The sequence below is a fragment of the Choristoneura fumiferana genome, chromosome 17 (genome assembly GCF_025370935.1).
Source record: "Choristoneura fumiferana chromosome 17, NRCan_CFum_1, whole genome shotgun sequence".
Taxonomy (NCBI): domain Eukaryota; kingdom Metazoa; phylum Arthropoda; class Insecta; order Lepidoptera; family Tortricidae; genus Choristoneura; species Choristoneura fumiferana.
In genome coordinates, this window is record NC_133488.1 from 5,116,431 (window position 1) to 5,137,605 (window position 21,175).

At 39.0% G+C, this 21,175-nt stretch overlaps 1 protein-coding gene across 2 annotated transcripts; it reads left to right on the forward strand.

The window, feature by feature from the left end:
* Positions 1 to 4,423: 4,423 nt before the first annotated feature.
* On the forward strand, positions 4,424 to 19,339 carry LOC141436908 (uncharacterized). 2 transcript variants are annotated; one of them, XM_074100026.1, is made up of 6 exons: positions 4,424 to 4,522; positions 7,133 to 7,234; positions 8,023 to 8,146; positions 9,284 to 9,371; positions 10,126 to 10,224; positions 12,962 to 19,339. In XM_074100026.1, the coding sequence occupies exons 4-6, from the start codon at positions 9,285 to 9,287 to the stop codon at positions 13,286 to 13,288; spliced, it is 513 nt and encodes a 170-aa protein (XP_073956127.1). In that variant the 5' UTR covers positions 4,424 to 4,522; positions 7,133 to 7,234; positions 8,023 to 8,146; position 9,284; the 3' UTR covers positions 13,289 to 19,339. The 2 variants fall into 2 exon arrangements, with proteins under 2 accessions (XP_073956127.1, XP_073956126.1); XM_074100025.1 differs by lacking the exons at positions 4,424 to 4,522; positions 7,133 to 7,234 and having other exon boundaries at positions 8,051 to 8,131.
* Positions 19,340 to 21,175: the final 1,836 nt, after the last annotated feature.

Genomic DNA, 21,175 nt, shown 5'->3' on the forward strand with positions numbered 1-21,175 from the left:
CTCGTACTTCTACGTCAGCTGATTACATGAAGCCGTGGCCTAAGGGTCAATGAACTGCGGGTCAGTCAAAGACGTTATGCTGCACTGCATATAAGGTAGAGTTTTTATTTCTTATGATTTTGCGGTTCACGAAAAGTATTCGACTGACTGCCCCACAAACGATTTTTTTTTTTTTGATTGATTAGTTGAGATGTTTATGATGAGATGTCTACTTAGGTGTTACTGTTAAGAGTTTGTTTCATTATTTAGATGGATGACGGTTTAGTTTTGTTTTCAGTATAGGTAAGTTTGTTTAAAGATGTTTTGCATTGTGTAACTTTAGGTACGGTGTGCCTGAGGACAGGCACAAGCAGGAAGGCCGAGCTGTAGGAATGAGTGATATGCTGAATGACTGATTGAATGTGATGATCGAATGAGGGAGATGGAGTGAATGAGTGTGGAGGAGAAAGACGTAAGACGTGTGTGCGAAAGGACGTGTTGATTTACTTATTTTAATTAAGATTGTGTTCTTTTGAGTTTCTATTGAATTATATTTTTATCTCGCCCAACTAGGTGTTTCTTAAAGTAAAACTCTACATATATATATATACATATATATCAGTCACGCCGACAAAGTGGTAAAATAAAACGCAATAAAAAAAAATTTTTAGGGTACCATCAGCCAAATAAGTGGTCTATCAATTTTTAAACAAGTTCCTATCAAATGAATATGTCGCTAAAGTCGAACTTTCAAGTTGACAGACACGTCTATTTGCATTATTATTTTATGACATGCAAACGATTATCAACTTTAGGGTGGTAGACCATAATATTAGCTGATGGTACCTCCCATAGACTTAAAAGTGAGAGTGACTTTTTTTCTCGACTAACCTTATAGTGTGGTGTATTGTTGGATACCTAGTTCTTTTAAAACCATTCGGGGGTTGCCTTAACGATTTTTCGATTCAGTAATCTGTTTGCGAAATATTCAACTTTAAAGTGCAAATTTTCATTAAAGTCGAGCAGCCTAAGGTATAAAATATAAGTAAACTTGGAAGATTCCGTATACACAATACGAAGTCCTTAGAAAAATATTACTTGATTTTTTTGTAATGGCTACAGAACCCTATCTTGGGCCTGTCCGACACGCTCTTAGCCGGTTTTATTAATTTAGTATGTAGATAGCTGGACATTCGAAATAACGCGTAGACTACTATTTGTCCCGATATTCTCACGGGATCGGGAACGAAAACTCCCTTGGAATATCTCAAAAGCAATATCGTGGTCTTCATTGAAGTTGTAACTGTGTCAAATTTCATGACTTGAGATTTAATGATTTTATTCCTAACCCATTCGAAATGTCAACATAAAAAGTACAAATAAGTACTTAGCACTCGGAAATAACGCAACACCTACTAAAAGCTTTGGCTGTTGGCCATGTCGGGACAAGTAGGTACTCCATTTTTAACCCATTCAATACTCAACCCAGTATAATAAGAAGTCCCATGTTTCTTGGTAGAACAATGGAATATACTACCTTGCGAAACTAGGCACTCAAGTTTTGGCGCATAATATACGGATCAAAAATGCTGAATAACTTTTTAAAAGTCAGGCCGGGCTTTTAGAGCTTGTTCACACTAGCGTTTTTGTCGGTTTTCGCGGCGGAGCGGGAACGCGTCGTGGACGCGGCGTGCACGCGGTAAGTAAACACGCTGCATCGTCGCGTTTATTCGTTGCCTACGTGTCGCCGCGGTGAAGCCGCGTGGACGCCAGCATAAGTGACCGTACGTGGCTTGATCGCTTCGTCGACACGACGGCACTGCGCGGAGGTACGCAGGAGGCGATTTTTGGCGAAGTCGTGCACGACGCGTGCACGCCGCGTTCCCGCTCCGCCGAGAAACCGCCGGCAAAAACGCTAGTGTGAAAAAGCTCTTGCAATTTGAAGTATGTGCTAATGTGCCCATAGTCACATAAAACATGCTGTGTAGAATTTAAAAGATAAACTTTTCTTGGCACTCGAGTAACGACTTGAACCAGAATAAAAGTTTGAAATGTACAGACTTTTGAGTACAAAGTGCATATTCATGTTTCTGTCGACTCTCTTTAATTTTTAATTTTTGTGTTAAGAGTTCATTCTCAATGCTAGAACGAGCGAGCTTTAACATTTGTTTAACGTGTGTCGATTTACTCTTATGTGTGTGTGTACATAGAGGGTGTGGATTCGGGTTCTACCCGAAAATGTATTTGTATCGCACAGGTGTTTGTAGTGTAGGCTGTCTTACACGTGTGATAGAGGAAAAGCAAGGTAAAAACGTCGTAGTTAACAAGCATTATAGTCCTGAAAAATTTATAGAGCATAGAGAGGGCATTATTGGAATAAGTTTTTATCCGAATGATTTTGCGAATAAGCAATTATTTGAAAAGAAATATTCGTGAATACATTATTCCTCATTTGAAAAGTGGTCTTTATTTTATTCGGATACATACATACATAAAATCACGCCTCTTTCCCAACGGGGTAGGCAGAGACTACATCCTTCCACTTGCTACGATTCTGGCATACAACTCTCGTTCCTTACATTCATCAATCTTTTCATGCATGCACGTCGGTTTAGAGTACTCCTGACCGACGTTTCTTCAGAAGTCCCCGATTTGATCGTGGTACGTTCGTCTAGGCCTTCCTCTCCCAACGTACCCATTCACCATTTATTCGGAAAAATCCACGAAAAATATTAAAGGTTTTTTTCGTTACTCGATACAAATAAACAACACGAATAACATTTTGTTTGTGTTCAGTCTTTATTGTACAAAAAGAAAATACAAAAGGGTACCCCAAAAAAAGTTCAAAGCACAGAGGCGGACTTATCCTTGATCTCTGCCAGTTAACCTTTGACTGGTAGAACGGAGCAATTACCTAACTAGGGATTAATAGTTTAGCTAAACACATATCATAAATTATTCCAAAAATAATTATCATTCCATAATTGTATTCCACATTCACGAATAATTGGATTATTCTTATTTGTTATTCGAATAAATTTTGCCCATCTCTGGACAAGGGCGTGCAGTCAAATTAACCGAAACACCTGCGATAATAACCCGAATCAATTATAAAACAACTTGTATAATATCGGGCAGGGATCCTTGTTAATAATGTACAATTTCCATGACACACATTTCCCGGGAACATTGTGAAAGTCGCGGGTAAATTAATATTAATTCCCGGCAGCCGCCGCTCGAGCGCAGCTAACTAACGAGAGTGTATTGTTTTAAAATCAAACCGTTAGCTAAAACTGCTACAGGCCCTGTACTACGAAGTGCAAAATTCGAACTTCGTATCTTGCCGTCCCGCTGACGCTAATGTTATTCAATACGAGAGTGAGAGGGACGGTACTATACGAATTTCGATTTTCGAATTTCATAGTAGCCCCCCAGTTCTTGACTCTCATTAATTTAAACGTTGATATAGGCTATGAACATGGACCGATTTGCTTTTGCAGGGTTAAATGTAAATCAGGCGCTAATTAGCGGACGACGGCAAAATAAAACATATAAACGTGATTAGCTTCTTCGCGAAATCGTGCGGTCAAGCAAAGCAAAAAAGTCATGCTTATGTTGAATATTTCTAATCATGCATAAAATATAATGCCGCCCTCCCCGGATTCGCATGGGTGTAATTTAAAGAAAAGGTTTACCAAAGGCTCTTCACGCTTTTCAGCTCCATTGCCCAAAAAATACACCCACGCGAAGCTGAGGCGCGAGACTTATATAAATAATGTTGAAATTTTCTCGAGCAGCAATGTTTCTTCAAAGGTTTCCAGACGTTTTATTATTAGTTGTGCTATAAGTAACTTCATACGAAATTTTAAGTCTGGACAACTGGAAGTAAGTGCCCTCGCTTTGATTCCCTGGCGATTTGTATAGAAACACCTTTTTTAATAATTTCGCTGACTGAGCAGTTTGCTTTTTTCACTGCTCCAGGGGGTAGCGGACCTGAATATTCGATATTAATTTCAGCTTGATACTCATACTTATGTCTACTTGGTCCTGGGAATAAAGGTATTGACAAGAGGGACGAATGGACAACAAAGTGTGCTTAGAGTTTCCATATTTTTCGACTAAGGTACGGAACCCTAAAAAAATTTAGCTCTTTGTTTAGTTTTTAGTATAGCATAGTGCAAGATAAAATCGAAATTTAATGATATCCTTACTAAAAAGCGGGGTTTTATAAGTTTGGCGCCAGTATCTATTCTGTTTGTGGCATCGTAGCTCTGAAATGACTGGGCCGATTTCAATGCTGTTTTTTTTAGGTCAAAGCGAGTTTCCTTGCAATAATTCTTAGCTGTATTTCATAAGAACCGGTCCATCCATTTTTGAAACATTAAACTTTGAAATTTAACAATGTCGGGAGGCCTTCAATTTTTTTAACCTTTGTCCATAGAAGCAGAATCCTCGGGGACAGAGCAGCCCGAAGAGCAGTCCACGCGCAAGGCGCCAGCGCAGGCTTCACGGGTCTCCGCCGGTGAGAGCAGTACATCCTTAGGTAGCTGCGTCTCACACTACACGTCGTTTGTATCTCTATATGTAACACTTTGTGGCGGCTTTTTGAATTGACTACTTAAAAACAAATGCGCTTAGTACGTCGTAACGAAGAACGCAGTAATAGCTTTTTTTTATTTGACTGGATGGCAAACGAGCAAGTGGGTCTCCTGATGGTAAGAGATCACCACCGCCCATAAACATCTGGAACATGCGTTGCCAACCTAGAGGTCTAAGATGGGATACCTCAAGTGCCAGTTATTTCGCCGGCTGTCTTACTCTCCACGCCAAACACAACAGTGCAAGCACTGCTGCTTCACGGCAGGATTAGCGAGTAAGATGGTGGTAGCAATCCGGGCGGACCTTGCACAAGGTCCTACCACCTGCAAAAAATGCTATAGCTATTAATGCGTTTTAACTGTTTGAAGAAATGGGCTATTTAGGTGTAGTTAGGTATATCTATATCTAGACATACAAAAAAAAGCATGTACCTATGTAAATCTATTAGAAAGCCTCAATTCAGTAAGCAATAACGCAGTATTTTCATGAAAACTTTGTCGATCCGAATACAAAGCGCAGTTTTGTCGAAATCATTATTTCGTAATTATTTCTTCGTTACGAGGGCAGAGGGGCTACTACGAAACTCGAAAATCGAAGATCGTGTCGCACCGGCAACAAACGAAGTTCGAGTTTTGCATTTCGTAGTAACCCCAGAGTAGTTCTACATTTTAAATAATCAAGCATGTAATTAATAGAGTGGATATCGTCACTACTTTGTAAAATATGGTAAGTATCTCAAATTAATAATTCAAAAAAATTTAACATTGAAATAACATTAAATTAAGTTCACTCACAGGAATTATCGATTTCGAGGCACGAATTTTTTACAAGCTTTTAAACTTGCCCTGTTCGTTTTTGTTGTTGTTTTTTTTTTAGGTCAAATTTTGCAAAATCATTTTGAATCACTTCCACTAGAGTGGTCGGGTTTGATTGCAGGATATTTGGTATAGGTACATAATTATGTAAGTTGGATAACAATAAATAAATAAATAAATATCACGGGACAATTCACACCAATTGACCTAGTCCCAAAGTAAGCTTAGCAAAGCTTGTGTTATGGGTACTAAGCAACGTAAATATAATTATAGATAGATACATAAAATACATATTAAACACCGACCCGAGAACAAACATTCGTATTTTTCATACAAATATCTGCCCCGACACGGGAATCGAACCCGGGACCTCAAGCTTCGTAGTCAGGTTCTTTAACCACTAGGCCATCTGGTCGTCTAAACACAACAACACAAGTACAATACAAGTACAGTCAGCAAAAAAGCTTGTATTAAAACAGAAACTTACTTTAAAAGTGGTGACGATTATGTCATATATGTACATAATTTGTTTAAAGAAAATCTGCCTAATTGCGATGGTCACTGCGTCTTGATTGACCAGCCTAAAGTCAAGCTTGTAGAATTGGGCAAGTTGATATTACTATAATAGCATTTATCCGCGCTTTGCACGCATAATCATTAGAATTGGCAGCTATATCGAAATTCCAGAAATTACTAAGTTCCTATGAGAATTTACACCCCTATCCATTTGTCACAGATGCTACTATTAAAAACGCAATTATTCTCATTCTTTAGTGTAACTTGTTGCCATGGCAACCTCACCTGAGCTACTTAAAAAAAATATGATTTTATGGGGTACAAATCCACTAAAAGTTAGGAGTTGTGGCAGTTTTAAGGCAATTCCTTCATGGCTTATCTCTTAAGCATGCTAATATTATACTCAGCGCCACAAAATTTGGCTAACACTTCAAAACACACAAAATAAACGACTCTGCATACATTTGAGGGCCAGATGTTGCCGCTCAGTATAGTATAAATTGTAAACGGTTTTCTTATAAAGTGTATCAATTTTGTCTCCTGAGTTACGGGACAGAATAACAACATCGAAAATACAAACTGAGACATGGATGCACAGAAAAACCAGAAAAAAAGACCAGCACTGGGAATCGAACCCAGGTCCTCAGCAATCCGTGCTGCGTGCTATAACCCCTACACCACTGCTGGGCTGAAAAACCAGAAAAAGCGACCAGCACTGGGAATCGAACCCAGGTCCTCAGCAATCCGTGCTGCGTGCTTTAACCCCTACACCACTGCTGGACTTGAAAAACCAGAAAAAGAGACCAGCACTGGGAATCGAACCCAGGTACTCAGCAATCCGTGCTGCGTGCTATAACCCCTACACCACTGCTGGGCTGAAAAACCAGAAAAAGCGACCAGCACTGGGAATCGAACCCAGGTCCTCAGCAATCCGTGCTGCGTGCTATAACCCCTACACCACTGCTGGACTTGAAAAACCAGAAAAAGAGACCAGCACTGGGAATCGAACCCAGGTCCTCAGCAATCCGTGCTGCGTGCTATAACCCCAATACCACTGCTGGACACCCATAAAAGTAATAAATTTGGAGTTGAAATAAAAAATACAAAAAGACTCCAAAATACCAATCATAGAATAACAAACACTAAAAAGTTGATTGACCCTCCACCTAAATGTGTGACTTAATTTGTCGATGGCCCCTTACTAAAATATATATTTGTCACAGAATGGAGCGGGGCGACAGGCGGGCCACCGGCAGAAGTAGTTCTGCGGCTGCACCCGGTCGAGACCACTCCTAATGTCAATATCTCTTCACTCTCAGACACAGGTGAGTCTCTGTCAATCAATAAATAACTGACAACCAAGTCATCTTCGTCTTCAGCCGGAAGACGTCCACTGCTGAATAAAGGCCTCCCCCTAGAACGCCACAATGAACGACAACTCGCCACTTGCATCCACCGGTTGCAGCAACTCTCACGATGTCGTCAGTCCACCTAGTGGGAGTCCTATCAACGCTTCGTCTTCCGGTTCTTGGTCTCCAACTTGAGGACTTTTCTCACCCATCGGTTATCTATTTTTTGAGCGATGTGGCCCGCCCATTGCCACTTCAGCTTGCATATTTTTCAATCTATATCGGAGACTTTAGGTCTTCGGCGAATTTCTGTATTCCGATTTCTATTGCGCAAAAAATCCAAGCTTCTCTCCATAGCTCTTTGCAAGACTCTGAGCCAACAGTTGTTGAGGTCAACAGTCAAGAACCACGTCTCAGAGCCATAGGGTCATCACTGGCAACACACTAGCCGCATTACATTACCCTAAGCTTTCAGTCAAGGAAAACCTTCTCCTCCGAAACACCTAAATGGTTTGTGTAAATTTGTAGTTCGCACTGGGTCTTGGTGGGAACAATAACCGTAAGGGGAGAAAAGTCACCACGAACGAAAGCTGAAACCTTCGGCTGAAACGAAACAACTCTCACGGTATCGGTGGACGCAAGTAGCAAGTTGTTGTTTATCGTTGGCGTTCTAAGAAAGCCTTTTTTCAGCAGTGGACGTCAGCTGATGATGAGTCCAAAGGTTGCACGGATATAAGTATCTATAATCCCCGTTACGCCTACAGACGGTAGCGGCGTGGTGGTACGCGCCGAAGAAGCTCTCATCGTAGCGTTCGTGCTGCTCCTGTGGGTAGCTGCCATCGCCCTCTTCTTCAACCGTTGGGGCAAGATAAGGTGCGTCTATAAGCTGTACGTTGATCCCTTCATTTTATATCTGCACCAGTAGATTCGGCACACCCGGCAGAAAGCAAAGTGATACCACAAATATCGACGATCTACTTTCATTCACGCAGATGTAGCTTTGAGCCTATGCTATGGACGTCAGAATCGGTGCGTACACACCGTACGGAGCGGACAGATAAAAGATGATAAACAAAGATCAGATTTAACAAAAAACAATTTTTGGAGATTTTGAACAAGAAATGTATTTCGTGTTTATAATTAAAAAAAAAAAAAAAAAACTTGTTTAGTAAATCCTGCGTTCTGCCGAGAGTGTCTCGAGAGTGCACTGACAAAAACTTCAGTTGCGATATACCTAAATATTATAATTTTAAACTCGTGATAATTTTACAAAGTAAATACAAAACAATTCTAATCTGAACACTTTGACGTTCTATAAGTCTGCGAGGTGTGCACACATACAAGCTAACTAAAGATAACAATTTACCTTTGTTTGATGATACATAGTTCGCTGTTCTGTATTTACTTTTAATTTTAGACGTACGAGTAAGACAATGTAATAAAGTGACCTCCGTACTCATTGACTTTAAAATTCCTTTGTTATAACAGAATTTAAAGCCTTATACCTTGCAAGAATTATACCTTGCGGGAATACTCTATGATGGGCGAAGATCGGAGGCAAACTTCTTTGGTCACAGCTTCCTCCAGTCAATTTCCTTACGTATAATCACCTTTCAGTGTTCCGTAACCAAACATATAATCCTCAAACTTGAAATGATAATGAAAACTGCATATCAACAAGTCGTGCTTAGGGGAAAAAATTAAAACGTAATTTTTCTGTCAGCACCAACGGCTGTACTTTATGAACCTAAACAGGACCTGTTAATACCGGTGTACCTATACCTAGTCGGTTTGATTTAGAAATGTAGAGAAGAGAACTCTTGGTGCGCAAGTCGGTTTTCTTCATCAAAACTGTCTAGAAATAATAATCTCGGAAAGAGTAACGCTGAGGTTTCATTTCAAACAAACTCTTGCTTACTTACGATTCTAGTGTGATTGATTGATTCTAGTAGATAATTTCGCAAAGTAACAGGTAATTAAATTTATTGTTTACCTGATCGAGTGATAAAAGCCCCCGTTCGACAGGATGCTGGAACCTTATCAGCCCAAGTTCCAGCAGCAGCATCGCCAGAGCTGCGTCCTCGCTGAGAGCTCGGTCGTCGTACCGCCTCATGTAAGTATAGTAAGTAAGGGTCTACGCTACGCTGGTGCAGGGTGTAGGCGCACGCCAGCGGGTGCGGGTGCTGGTAAAATTCGTCGCCTGCAACGAGTGCAGTTAGCGCTGCTTATACTATTTTTCGATAGGCGTCCACCCGCTCCGTGCAAACCACGTCAGCTAGCGTAGGCCCTAATTTAAGCCTTTATCCTCGCCTACGTGAACCATCCGCCTTCCACTAATAACCTAACCTAGCCAACTTAGAAAAATTGGACACCCGACACTGTTATTTCAAACTTCAATATCTTAAAACACCAGAAGCTATTGTATTGTGTACTTAGCTAAGAACTATTTCAATTAAACTAGCTTTCGATTAAAAACCGCATCAAATCGGTCCACCCGTTTGAGAGCTATGATACCTCAAACATGTAAAACTTATAACACCGCTCTTTTAACGTCGGGCATTAAAAAACTTCTCAAGACTTGAAATACAAGTACGTAGGTAGTTAGGTACGTATTTATGTAGCCTTAAATGTGTATATGAACTTATTCGTACGTAACCCACCCTTAAGAGTTAACGAGAGAAGTTGAGTTTGAGTTTTGCAAGAAGCCAAACAGGGCGAAGTAGCGCGATTTCGGGAGGCCTATTACCAACAGTACCTAGTCCGCTATAGGCCGATATTAAAGACGACGATGATGATAATGCTGTTGCTGTTGATGATGATGATTAAGAAGATGATAATAATGATCCTAAATTAGTATTTTTTTGCAGCACCGAGCGTCGCTGTCGCGCGGTTGCGTTTCCTACGACTGCGGCGCTTCGTTCCCGGTGTGCCAGCCTTATGGGTACCTCTCGCATCGACCTAGACAGGTAATAGTACATTATTGAATACACTTGGAAGTAGGCAATGAGCGCTATCGCGTATGAATTCGCCGCTAGAGGCGCTAGTGTAGCGTGAGGTCTCCGAAATGTCAAATCTCATAGTTTTTGGGTGAGCTACGAGGGTTTATTTATAATTAGAATAATTTTGTGAATATTTTGCAATATCTGATATTAATTATGGCAAATATGCGTTCCGGGGCAATGAATGTCTGTGTTTTGAGACAGTTTTGTCTTTCGGAAACCTTTTTCCTCCCTTTTTTCCGAACAAAACGGGGACTATGCAACACTGTGGCATGCTCGATATTTTTATGGTACGGTTTTAAGGTGTATTAAATATGTTTTTAATCTAAACTTTGTCTTTACGCCCGTAATAACAGACTTTGAAAGCCATACTTAAAAACCTCACGCAACAGTGCGCCATCTAGTGAGACAAAAAACGATAGCCCTCATTGCTGGTTGAGTGAATTTTTTAGGTGGGCAAAATTTTTATAGACTGTGGCGGCGCCAGGCATTTATTTCAGGGTCCTGTTTCTCAAAGCTTACAAGTCTAGTATTATAAGTGTTTTGTTTCATAAATTGAATGAGAAAATGAAACAAAACACTAATATTATTAGACCAACATGCTTCGAGAAACTGGGCCCAGAGGTAGCTACAAAAATTAGTCGTGCTGTTTATTAGCCGGCTGGCCAATCTTCGCGTTGGCGGGAAAATTCAAATGCCTGGGAGGACCAATTTGCGTGCGGCCTATGTGCCTAAGTTTGGCCAGCCTTAGTACAAAGAGCTTCTGAGTTCCGAGAAAAAAATCCGGGAAAAGCAGCCCTAATATTTACTTATCAAGTCACACAGCAAACCCTTTAGCAAACTGAAGTTTTAAGATACTAAGGCTTCGTGTTTTGCGGCCAAACCCGACAAACTCGACAGAGAAAAGCTTCTTAGCAGACTACGGCGAAAGTAATCTAAAACTTATTTAATGTAAGATCAGAAAGCTCGCGATTGATAAGTAAAAATGGAATGCCAAGATTAAATCACGAGGAAATCTTGGAGACTGATCCTTTGTGACACAAAAGTTAGGAAATTATTCAGTGTTACTAAGAGCTTTGTCTTTTATTTTGCTGTCTTGAGTTAATGACATCAAATTGAGACTAATTCTTGTCTTATAGTTAATTCCCCTTCAGCCGCAGCGTTGCACACGTAAACTCGTTGATACCCCTAATGTACCCTTACGGCACTAGACTTGCTGTTTAGTACAGTCAAGGGTAAAAATATGTACTTACTTATTCAAGGTTTCAAAAATATGTACCACAGACTCTTGTTCCGACGCAATAAGGCCGTAGTAATATATTTTTGAGTGGTTCAAATACATACTTATTTTTGCACTTGACTGTACAAACGCGCGGCGCATCAATCGTCAATATTACTTTGACACTACCCCTGTCACGGACGTCAACAAACTATATTGAAACATTCACAAAACCGCGCTGTGAACAAATTTTGTGCGCCATTTTGATGTAAGACACATGCAGTCTATCCTCCTGAGTCCTCCGTACTTTATAAAGTACAAATTGTTCATTGAATAAAGAATTCTAAGAATTTTGAAATAATATCCAAAATAACAAAGCAGGTCAACCACGTCTAGGTCTTAATTCTAATTAACATTAATCTATTGTCAAGAAGACAATATCTATGGCGTATTATAAAGGCAATGATTATATCATGGACAGGGATATATGGAAATAATTCCGATTCGCATTGGCGAACCTACTGTGTTAAAAATAAAATTGTGTTAAATACTTGATAATATTGTAAATCTGTTTAAAAAAATACACCTCGTTGAGTTTCTTGCCGGATTCTTCTCAACAGAAGTTTTTCCGAACCGGTAGTAGATTTCTTTTGACATTCATAAGTGCTTGTTATATCCTAAATTGAATAAAGATATTTTGACTTTGACTTTAAGCACTAAATTTGTTAAAAAAAATCAGGACTCAGGAGGCTATAGATGTCGATGCGTTAACCATTAAGTAGGCCTAGCAATTGAATTGATCCAAAAATTCCGGTATTTCGCGCAAACTTCCGTGAGTATGTACGTGTAAAACGTCCTCATTGAATATTAAGGTCTACACATTACACTGTATCATTACCATGACCGTAATACTCAGGCAACGTGTCAGGCAAAAATATATTGTATTGTATTGAAAAGTCCATTAGCTCGTTGAAGTGGCATTGGGCAGGCCATATAGCACGGAGAACAGATGGCGGTTGGGGCCGAAAAGTTCTCGAGTGGAGACCGCGGATCGGCAAGCGCAGCGTAGGACGTCCACCAACGAGATGGACGGACGACCTGGTTAAAGCCGCGGGTTCACGGTGGATGCAAGCAAGCCGCTGCCAACCGAAGCGACTGGAGGTCTATGGGGGAGGGCTAATGTCCAAAAGTGGACGTCCTGCGGCTGAGATGATGATGATTGAAAAGTATGAGACTATGCCCACTAGTTCGTTTCGTAACCAACCATCGTCGTCGCGTGCCATGTGTGCGTTGGACATTCCGTTTGACACTCCGTCTGACACGTTCCTGTTACGGTCATGGTCATGACATGATACGGTGTAATGTGTAGAGAGAACCCTTTAGGGTGAACGTGGGGTAGTTTAAAAGTTTCGTATGGGGACAGTGAAGTTATAAAAACTAACAGTAACTTATTGTGATAGATTCTAAAATAAGTCTTCTTTCCAGAACTCAGTCTTCGTAGGCAGCATGGGTGGGATGGCTCTGATCCCAGAAAGCCCTCCACGGCGCTCACGCTCCGCCGCCGACCTCCCCGCCCTCTGCGTGCCCCCCTCCGACGCCCCCCACGCGACCCCCCGCTCCTCCCGCGCCGCCAGCCTCCACAGCGCCGTCGACCTCCGCATCTGCGTACCCTCACCACGTACATCCAGAGCAGCCAGTCTCCACTCATCAGTGGACATGCCTCCGGGATCCGTCCAAGTACACGTGCGGGGGTCGGGGGGGAATTTAAACAAGCCGAGAAGTCCGCGGAGGCTGATTATCACCAATGTGTGAGAGTAAAGTCTTCTACAGTCCTAGGGGGTTAAGGTGTTCTTTCATTGAACCGAAGCAGACGCAGAGTCCGATCAATCAAATTATTTAAAGTCCACGTCTCGCCTCGCTCACCTTACAATGTGACAATGTGACGTTCTGCCCCGCATCGCTTTAGTGAAATAGCATCCTAAGGAAACGTGATTCTTTAGTGGGTTTCACCACAAAAAAATTCAAGCCATTGAACAATCGAAGACAGAATTACGCACGAGGGTGGAACTTTTGAGCTCTAATGTCATGTTGATATCCCATATATTTGCCAAAGAAATCATATGATTAGAAAAATTTATTATGATAAGGTTCCACCCTGGTACGTAATTCAGTTTCCTCGACCATACTTTATGTAATTTCAGCTAGTATAGTATAGTTATGAACTGTTTGACACCACAAACCAATGGACATACTTTTTATAAGCTCTCAGAATACTAATAATCTGATTTTTTCCTGTTGCTCTATTCTGGGATGAATTCATTCATCGCTTTCCCGAGGTAACGATGCAATTTTCTGGGATAAAAACTATTCTATGTCCTTTCCTTACTAGGATCTCAAAAACCCTCCATACAAAATTTCATCTAAGTTGGTGTCACTATTATAGCGTGAAGTAGTAACAGATAAGATAGACAGACTAGAGTTACTTTTGCATTTATGATATTAGTTTGGAATTTGGATTTGGATAGCGTCAAACAACCTAATGCTAACAATCAAAGCAAAACATTTACAGTACCCGGTGATAAAGATTGCACATCGGTCTTTGGAAAGAGACTCGGCTAATTTCGGCTTCGTAGAGCGTTGTCACACACTACTTATGTGACGTTTGTCAGTCGTTGTACAGGTGCAATAGAGTACGAATTTATTAAGACGAAAATATATAATAAAAAGTTGCTGAAACCTCCCAAAACTTTAAATTGTACCACGGCATCTTTAGAAAGAATAGGGCACTATCCTTTTCTAGTACCTAGTTGCAACAGCTGTCTATAGATATCCGAAAGTTACATGTCATTAATTTGAAGTAAACTAATTAAGTCCAGAAAGGTGCAGTATTTGTTTGGTATACCGGGTGTGGCCTGTAATACGAGCAAATTATTAAAACATAGATCGTACTCGTAAAACTGAACTACTTTGGTTCAGTGACTTTTAAAAATAATTAGTTTTATTATTTTTATTACACTTTTAAGTTTATTCGAATCAGAATCAGAATATTTTATTCGTTTAACATAGGTACATTGGTATTGATCTTAAAATTTCAAAATAACCTTTTACGTATGAGTAAATTGTTCAATGGACGAATAATATTATTTACATGAAAATAAGAATCGCTTTCTCAACTCTGGACTGTAGATTTAATTCCACTTCTGTTTTCTTAGAATCCTTTCTATTTCTATGAACTTTAAGTCATAATATTGTCGACATTATCTTGTTGTCGGTAACGCAATTTCTCTTCTCTCTTTGTAAGTATCTAGATATTGTTATTAAGTCATTTTCTGGCGACAAGACAACAAGACAATGCATTTGTACAGTAAATTGTGATAATTTACAGTAAATTCTATCTCTACAAATCAAAGTACCAATTAAACTAAATATATTTAACTAAGATATCAATATCCTTTTTCAACGTTTCCAGTAGTAACGTGTAGTTCCTTAAATCTTTCTCTTCATATCTAACATGCATGTAAGAAATAATTAGTGCGATAATCGCAAATTATAGTCGTGTGGTGCTACTTTAAGAAAAACTGGCCAAGTGCGAGTCGGACTCGTGCGATAAGGGTTCCGTACCTGAAAATATACAACACCCCGTTCATGAACTATGAAAGCACTAAAACTACTATTGAAATAATGCCTACGTCAGACTGAAAATCAAACTTACCTTTGCATTGGAAAGTCCAATCCCCATACACTGATACACGTCTGGTTGATTCACAAACTGCCATTACAGGTTTGTAATCGATTTTTTTTCTTTACTTGAACTGTGCTGTGAGACCTTACTTGACAAATTGAATAATTCAAGGCTAGTCTTTCAGTAAGAATACAACAATCCGTCTTGTCCCTGACAGCGTTGGGTATCAAAGTTTTCGTGCTATATAAAATAGAAGTAATTGGGAAGTACCCTATAGGTTTCGATTTATTCACAAGTATGAAAACTTGACATATTTAAAGACAGCTACACACAGAAAATTATCCACCCAACCAATACCAGGCAAGGATCACCTTTTTTCCTTTTTAGGTACGGAACCCTAAAAAATTTACATAGTACCTACTTATTGAACTAAAAGAATTTCCTTGCTTTTAGTTCATTGATTCAATAAATTATCTAGTACCTACTTTTCTTTTCGTTCTTTTGATCGGATTGCTTTACTCCATCAGTTTATATATTTTCTCTTTATTCTTTCTAAGTATCTGAACTTTATTATTAAGTAGATCATTTTAGTTCTAAGAAACTTGTAACAATAGAAATTTAATTGAAGAAGCCAACGTAATCTAACAACCAATTTCTAAATATCTCAGTTAGAAAACTTGACATATTTCACAATCTTTTATTTCTTCTATATCTTTTATTTAGAAATAAGTATTTCTTTGAAATAATTGAATAATAACACAACTATGCAGAGTGATTCTGAGGACATTGGGATCAACTCTATACAACTCAGTTTATGTTTGCAAGTCACTTACCATTATTTACGTGAAATATTTACAAGTTTGCTTTTAATGATCATATATTATACTGGAATATTACGAGCTCAGATACGACAAAAAAACCAAATTACACTTCTCCTTCTCGCTAATTACTTGTACAAGAAGCTATCCTGTTAAAAAGTTGTTTACAGGTGATCATAATCACGTTTCCAGAATCGCCCTGTTTATTTAAGTACCTAACAAACTAAAGTCAACTATTTAGATTACTTAATTTGTAAATTGCGTAATATTTAACCAAATTAAAAAAAGGAGTCGATTAAAGAATTCTTTCACTACTCAAATGTGGGAATTGGGTGTGCACCTAGTAGCATAATTCTTGAAAGTCATATATGTATTTTGTTAGTCATATTTTTTCCGCCGAAACTAAAGAGTTTTCAGAAAATTTTAAATGGTCGGTCACCTGTACTCTACAGTTTGTTTTAAAACAATTCTGAACGGATTCAGAGTAAAAATTGTTATGACAAAAGAATACATTATGGCAAACATGACAATGACTTCCAATAATTATTTGAGCCGAAATAGAACCGCGGCTATTAGAATAAATCGATCAGGCAACATGCGGCGACCGCGACAGTTTAAATAAAATGGGCTAGCATTCGGTGAACGACATTGTAGGACAAACAGAGAGAGACAGACTAATATGAAGACGGCGTTCGTCCAGCGAAGTAGTTTGAAACAAGTTTTGGTAACCACATTAGATGAACGAGGTAGTGTACCTAATTACCACATTAAATTCAATGTTTGTACGGCTTAAGGGTGCGTTTCAAACAGAGATGAGCAAGGATGCGTTGCGAGGAACGTGTTTCTCATGAATGAGCTTCATTTCCCTATCCTCGCTTCGCCGAGCTGTTTTCACTAGAGATGCGCTGAGCTAGGATATGATAAATAAAGCGTAACACGTCCTCGCACATCTCTGGTACGCAGCCTAAATCAGTTAATACTATTTTCACTTTTGAAATGAATATGACAGTTAACATTGTTGCTTTTTTATGTAGGCTTTGTCGTAGGGAAGATGAAGTTTTGGTTGATTGTACTAATTGATACCAAATTCAATTAAGAATATAGGCCTTCACATTAAGTACAGTTACCAGCACCAATATCTGACACAAAAAACGTGCATATCTGCTTCAGCTCAATTTCTAGGGCCGGTAGGACGTGATGAGATATTTTACACGCTCCTCTGTGCCAGATATTAATGCAGGTGACTATACAACATCTATCATGTATAAAGAAGATGAAAAACGTATTTTTGTACTTACATAAACCTCATTGTAAATGATTAGGTATTTTACCTACTTGTTTTAATCCTCTTAATATTACGTTACGTTTTAAACTTTTAAAATAAATATATTTGTAGCTCTCCAACTTCTAGTTGTTTTTGCCCTGTCTAAAACGTCCTTGTTACAGAATTGTACCTTAAGGTTCAGTATTTATCTTATATTATATATTGTACCGGGTTACAGTTCTTAGAAGCCTTGAAAAGAGCTAAAATTTATAGTTAAAGTTAGTTAGTTATTTACTTACAATTGCGTCAGAAATTTTCGTTCTATTGAAATCGTAAAGCTATGCTTTATCGGTTAGTTAAATACAGAGAAGTAAAATCAAATACATTCTTACAAGGTGAGTTTTTGTTTTATGGTTGTAGCAGACATGACGATAGTTTGCAAGAAACATTCACTTACCATGTAGTTACCGTATTATTCAGTACCGCATCATTCAGTTACCGTAGTTAGTCATGCGTGACTGTGAGACATGACTAAATTATGCTTATATCACTTCAAGTATTTTACTCCTGGTCAGTCTTAAAACAGTTCTCTTTTTGCAAATATTACCTTTTAAAAATATGAAACCAATTGAAACTCTCAGAAATCAATACAAATGGACTTGCTAGTAGCAAATCGTCAATAATTCACCTGATTAGCATAAAACAAACGAACGGTTGAACATAATTCATCCATTTTGAATACATTAGCGATTCATGAAGTTGTTTCACATGCCCTGTTCCACCGTAACATAATATTAACTAGTGAATATTTGTGTTCTAGTCTATGCTATGGTTCTAGTGGAGATCTCCACTTCTGTCTTTGCTTCTTAAAACTGAATTCTGTAACCGTAACTACACCTTAAAAAGAGAAGGTACGTATGAAAATAAGCTTTAAAAGTAAAATGTAACCTAAATAATTATATCACAAAAAAAAACAAGTCGCGTCCGATCTAGATTTGAACTCTAGATTTGAACCTCCAGTATATAAGTCATTTTTGAAATTTTCACTGCAAAAATATAATATATAAAGCACGATACCATTGTCTAACACTTTTTTTTTATCTAGTATTTTAACGAGGCTTTAGTACACCAAATGTGACTATGTCAGCCTCATGCACCACACCTAACACGTCTAACACTTTAAAACTTCAGTAACAACTTGTTAGATGTTATAAGCGCTCCCACATTTTGGTATAAAAATGTTATAGGTATAACACCATATGGCAATTGCATTTACAATTTGTTGTATCACATTTCAAACATGATAATAATGTATAACATTTGTTACAAATTGTTATACAATGTTATAAAAAATGTTTTATAACGTTATATAACACTTATAACAGCCAATGTGGGAGTACCAAAAACACGCGTTTTTCCATAGATAAGGACTAAGCTTATTCGCCCCCAAAAGGCTCCCACATTCGTCAAAATCATTAGAGCTATATCCGAGATTCCCGATATAAATAAATATATATGCAAACAAATGTATGTTAAATTATGCAAGAATTACTCTCGAGATGCAAGATAAAATCGCTCTAAATTAATTCAAATGGCTTCTAATTACTCTGTAGCCCGGTTTTAGTTATCCTCTAACATATTCAACACGTGTAGAAATGTAAATTTTAGTCCAATAAATTCAACCCTAATTTGTAAATAATAGTAACTAGACTAAAACTGTTGCTAGTCGCTAACTTTATAAATGTAATAATTTTACCTATATTTTATTTCTGTAACAGTTCGAATTAAGTATATATAAGTGAAAATAATGAAACCTCTGACTGTTAATAAATCACTGAAAACCGCCATTTCTTACCAATATACCTAAGAAAATAAGTTTGTGTTTAGTAGTTTTTTATTTAACTTAACTTTTAAAGTTATCTTGTATTTGGTGTGTTTTTTTTAACATTGCATAACAAGGTTTACTAGATATTAAAGGTTATTTAAGTTTTATTTCTACCTGGCAACACAACTTCTTATTGTAACAGCTCAAATAATTGTATCGAAATTGTCATTTAACTTTTATAATATAATTCTACAAGAAATTACGTTAAAATTTACGCCACCGAGTTTTTTTTACCTTCACCGTATATATTTTTTTCCTATTCAAAAGCTATGTTGATGCGTTGATAATCACCAGCGAAGTACTACCGAAAATATACATAAATTACCTACCTCCAAATACCTACCAAAAAGTCTTCAACGTGACGTGAATGATACGTGGACAATGGACAAGGGTAAAAAACTTAGAGACGCTTGCAAGTTAGTATTTATTTACCTATACATAAAACTTCCATATAGCACGGAGAACAGATGGTCGTTGGGGCCGAAAGGTTCTCGAGTGGAGACCGCGGATCGGCAAGCGTAGCGTAGGACGTCCACCAACGAGATGGACGGATGACCTGGTTAAAGTCGTGGAGTTCATGGTGGATGCAAGCCGCTTCCAACCGAGGCAACGGAGGTCTATGGGGGAGGCCTATGTCCAACAGTGTCCTATGGTTGATATGATGATGATGATGATGTCATTTTTTTTTATTCGACCGGATGGCAAACGAGCAAGTGGGTCTCCTGATGGTAAGAGATCACCACCGCCCATAAACATCTGCAACACCAGGGGGATTACAGACGCGTTGCCAACCAAGAGGTCTAAGATGGGATACCTCACGTGCCAGTAATTTCATCGGCTGTCTTACTCTCCACGCCGAAACACAACAGTGCAAGCACTGCTGCTTCACGGCAGGATTAGCAAACAAGATGGTGGTAGCAATCCGGGCGGACCTTGCACAAGGTCCTACCACCTGCAAAAACATAAAACTGATATGAGTATAGACCTACTTTTGCCATTTTTTACACTTAGAACGTCAACTCATCTACGCACACGACACTTACATGCCAGGGGATACCTTAAAAGTTTTCAATTATCTGACATTTCGATAATATCATCAACAAAAACGTTTGTTTTTGAAATTCACTCCAACCGAGACCGTCCAGTAGTTCCGCGGTTTACCTACACCGAGATCGATACCGCTATCTTTAGCTTTCTATGTAAAACCGACGACTATAATCTCGAGTCTCGAATATTCATAAGCTCTTTGAATTCAAACAGTTTATTGAAAAAAAATACGAACGGCTTTGTTGTTACGGAGATGCTAAGAATTTAACGCATTTATTATATCGGGAGAGGTTTTGCCTTGGTAGCGGTATTTATATTTTTACAGTCAAATTAATTTAAGTATTCTAAAGTTGGTATTCTGTATTTATCCGAAAAGCCGTTGCTCGCGACTCTGCCCGGGATTTTTTTTTATTCTACTGGATGGCAAACGAGCAAGTGGGTCTCCTGATGGTAAGAGATCACCACCGCCCATAAACATCTGCAACACCAGGGGTATTGCAAGACGCGTTGCCAAGCTAGAGGCTTAAGATGGGATACCTCACGTGCCAGTAATTTCATCGGCTGTCTTACTTTCCACGTCGAAACACGACAGGGCAAGCACTGCTGCTTCACGGCAGGATTAGCGAGCAAGATGGTGGTAGCAATCCGGGCGGACCTTGCACAAGGTCCTAGTACCACCTGCAAGTGCAAAATAATTCTTATATCGCTATCCTGCGGGATTTATGCAACTTTTCGGGATATAAACTATCTTATATTCTTTCCAGGGTGTCATCACAGAATATATAATAGCACTAACGTACAGAATGGCCACGCTCCGCCCCGCACCGGTTCGAGTTACCCCACCCCTCAAGCGCAGATTGCAGGAAAACCGCAGGAAAGCAGTCGGGTGCGCGACGCGATGTATGTCGGCCGCACGGCACTAAGTTCGGGAGCAATTATTTTACGAAATGGTAACGGTACCCTACCTACTTTCTTTTTCTAAATAAATAATGATTTCTGAAAT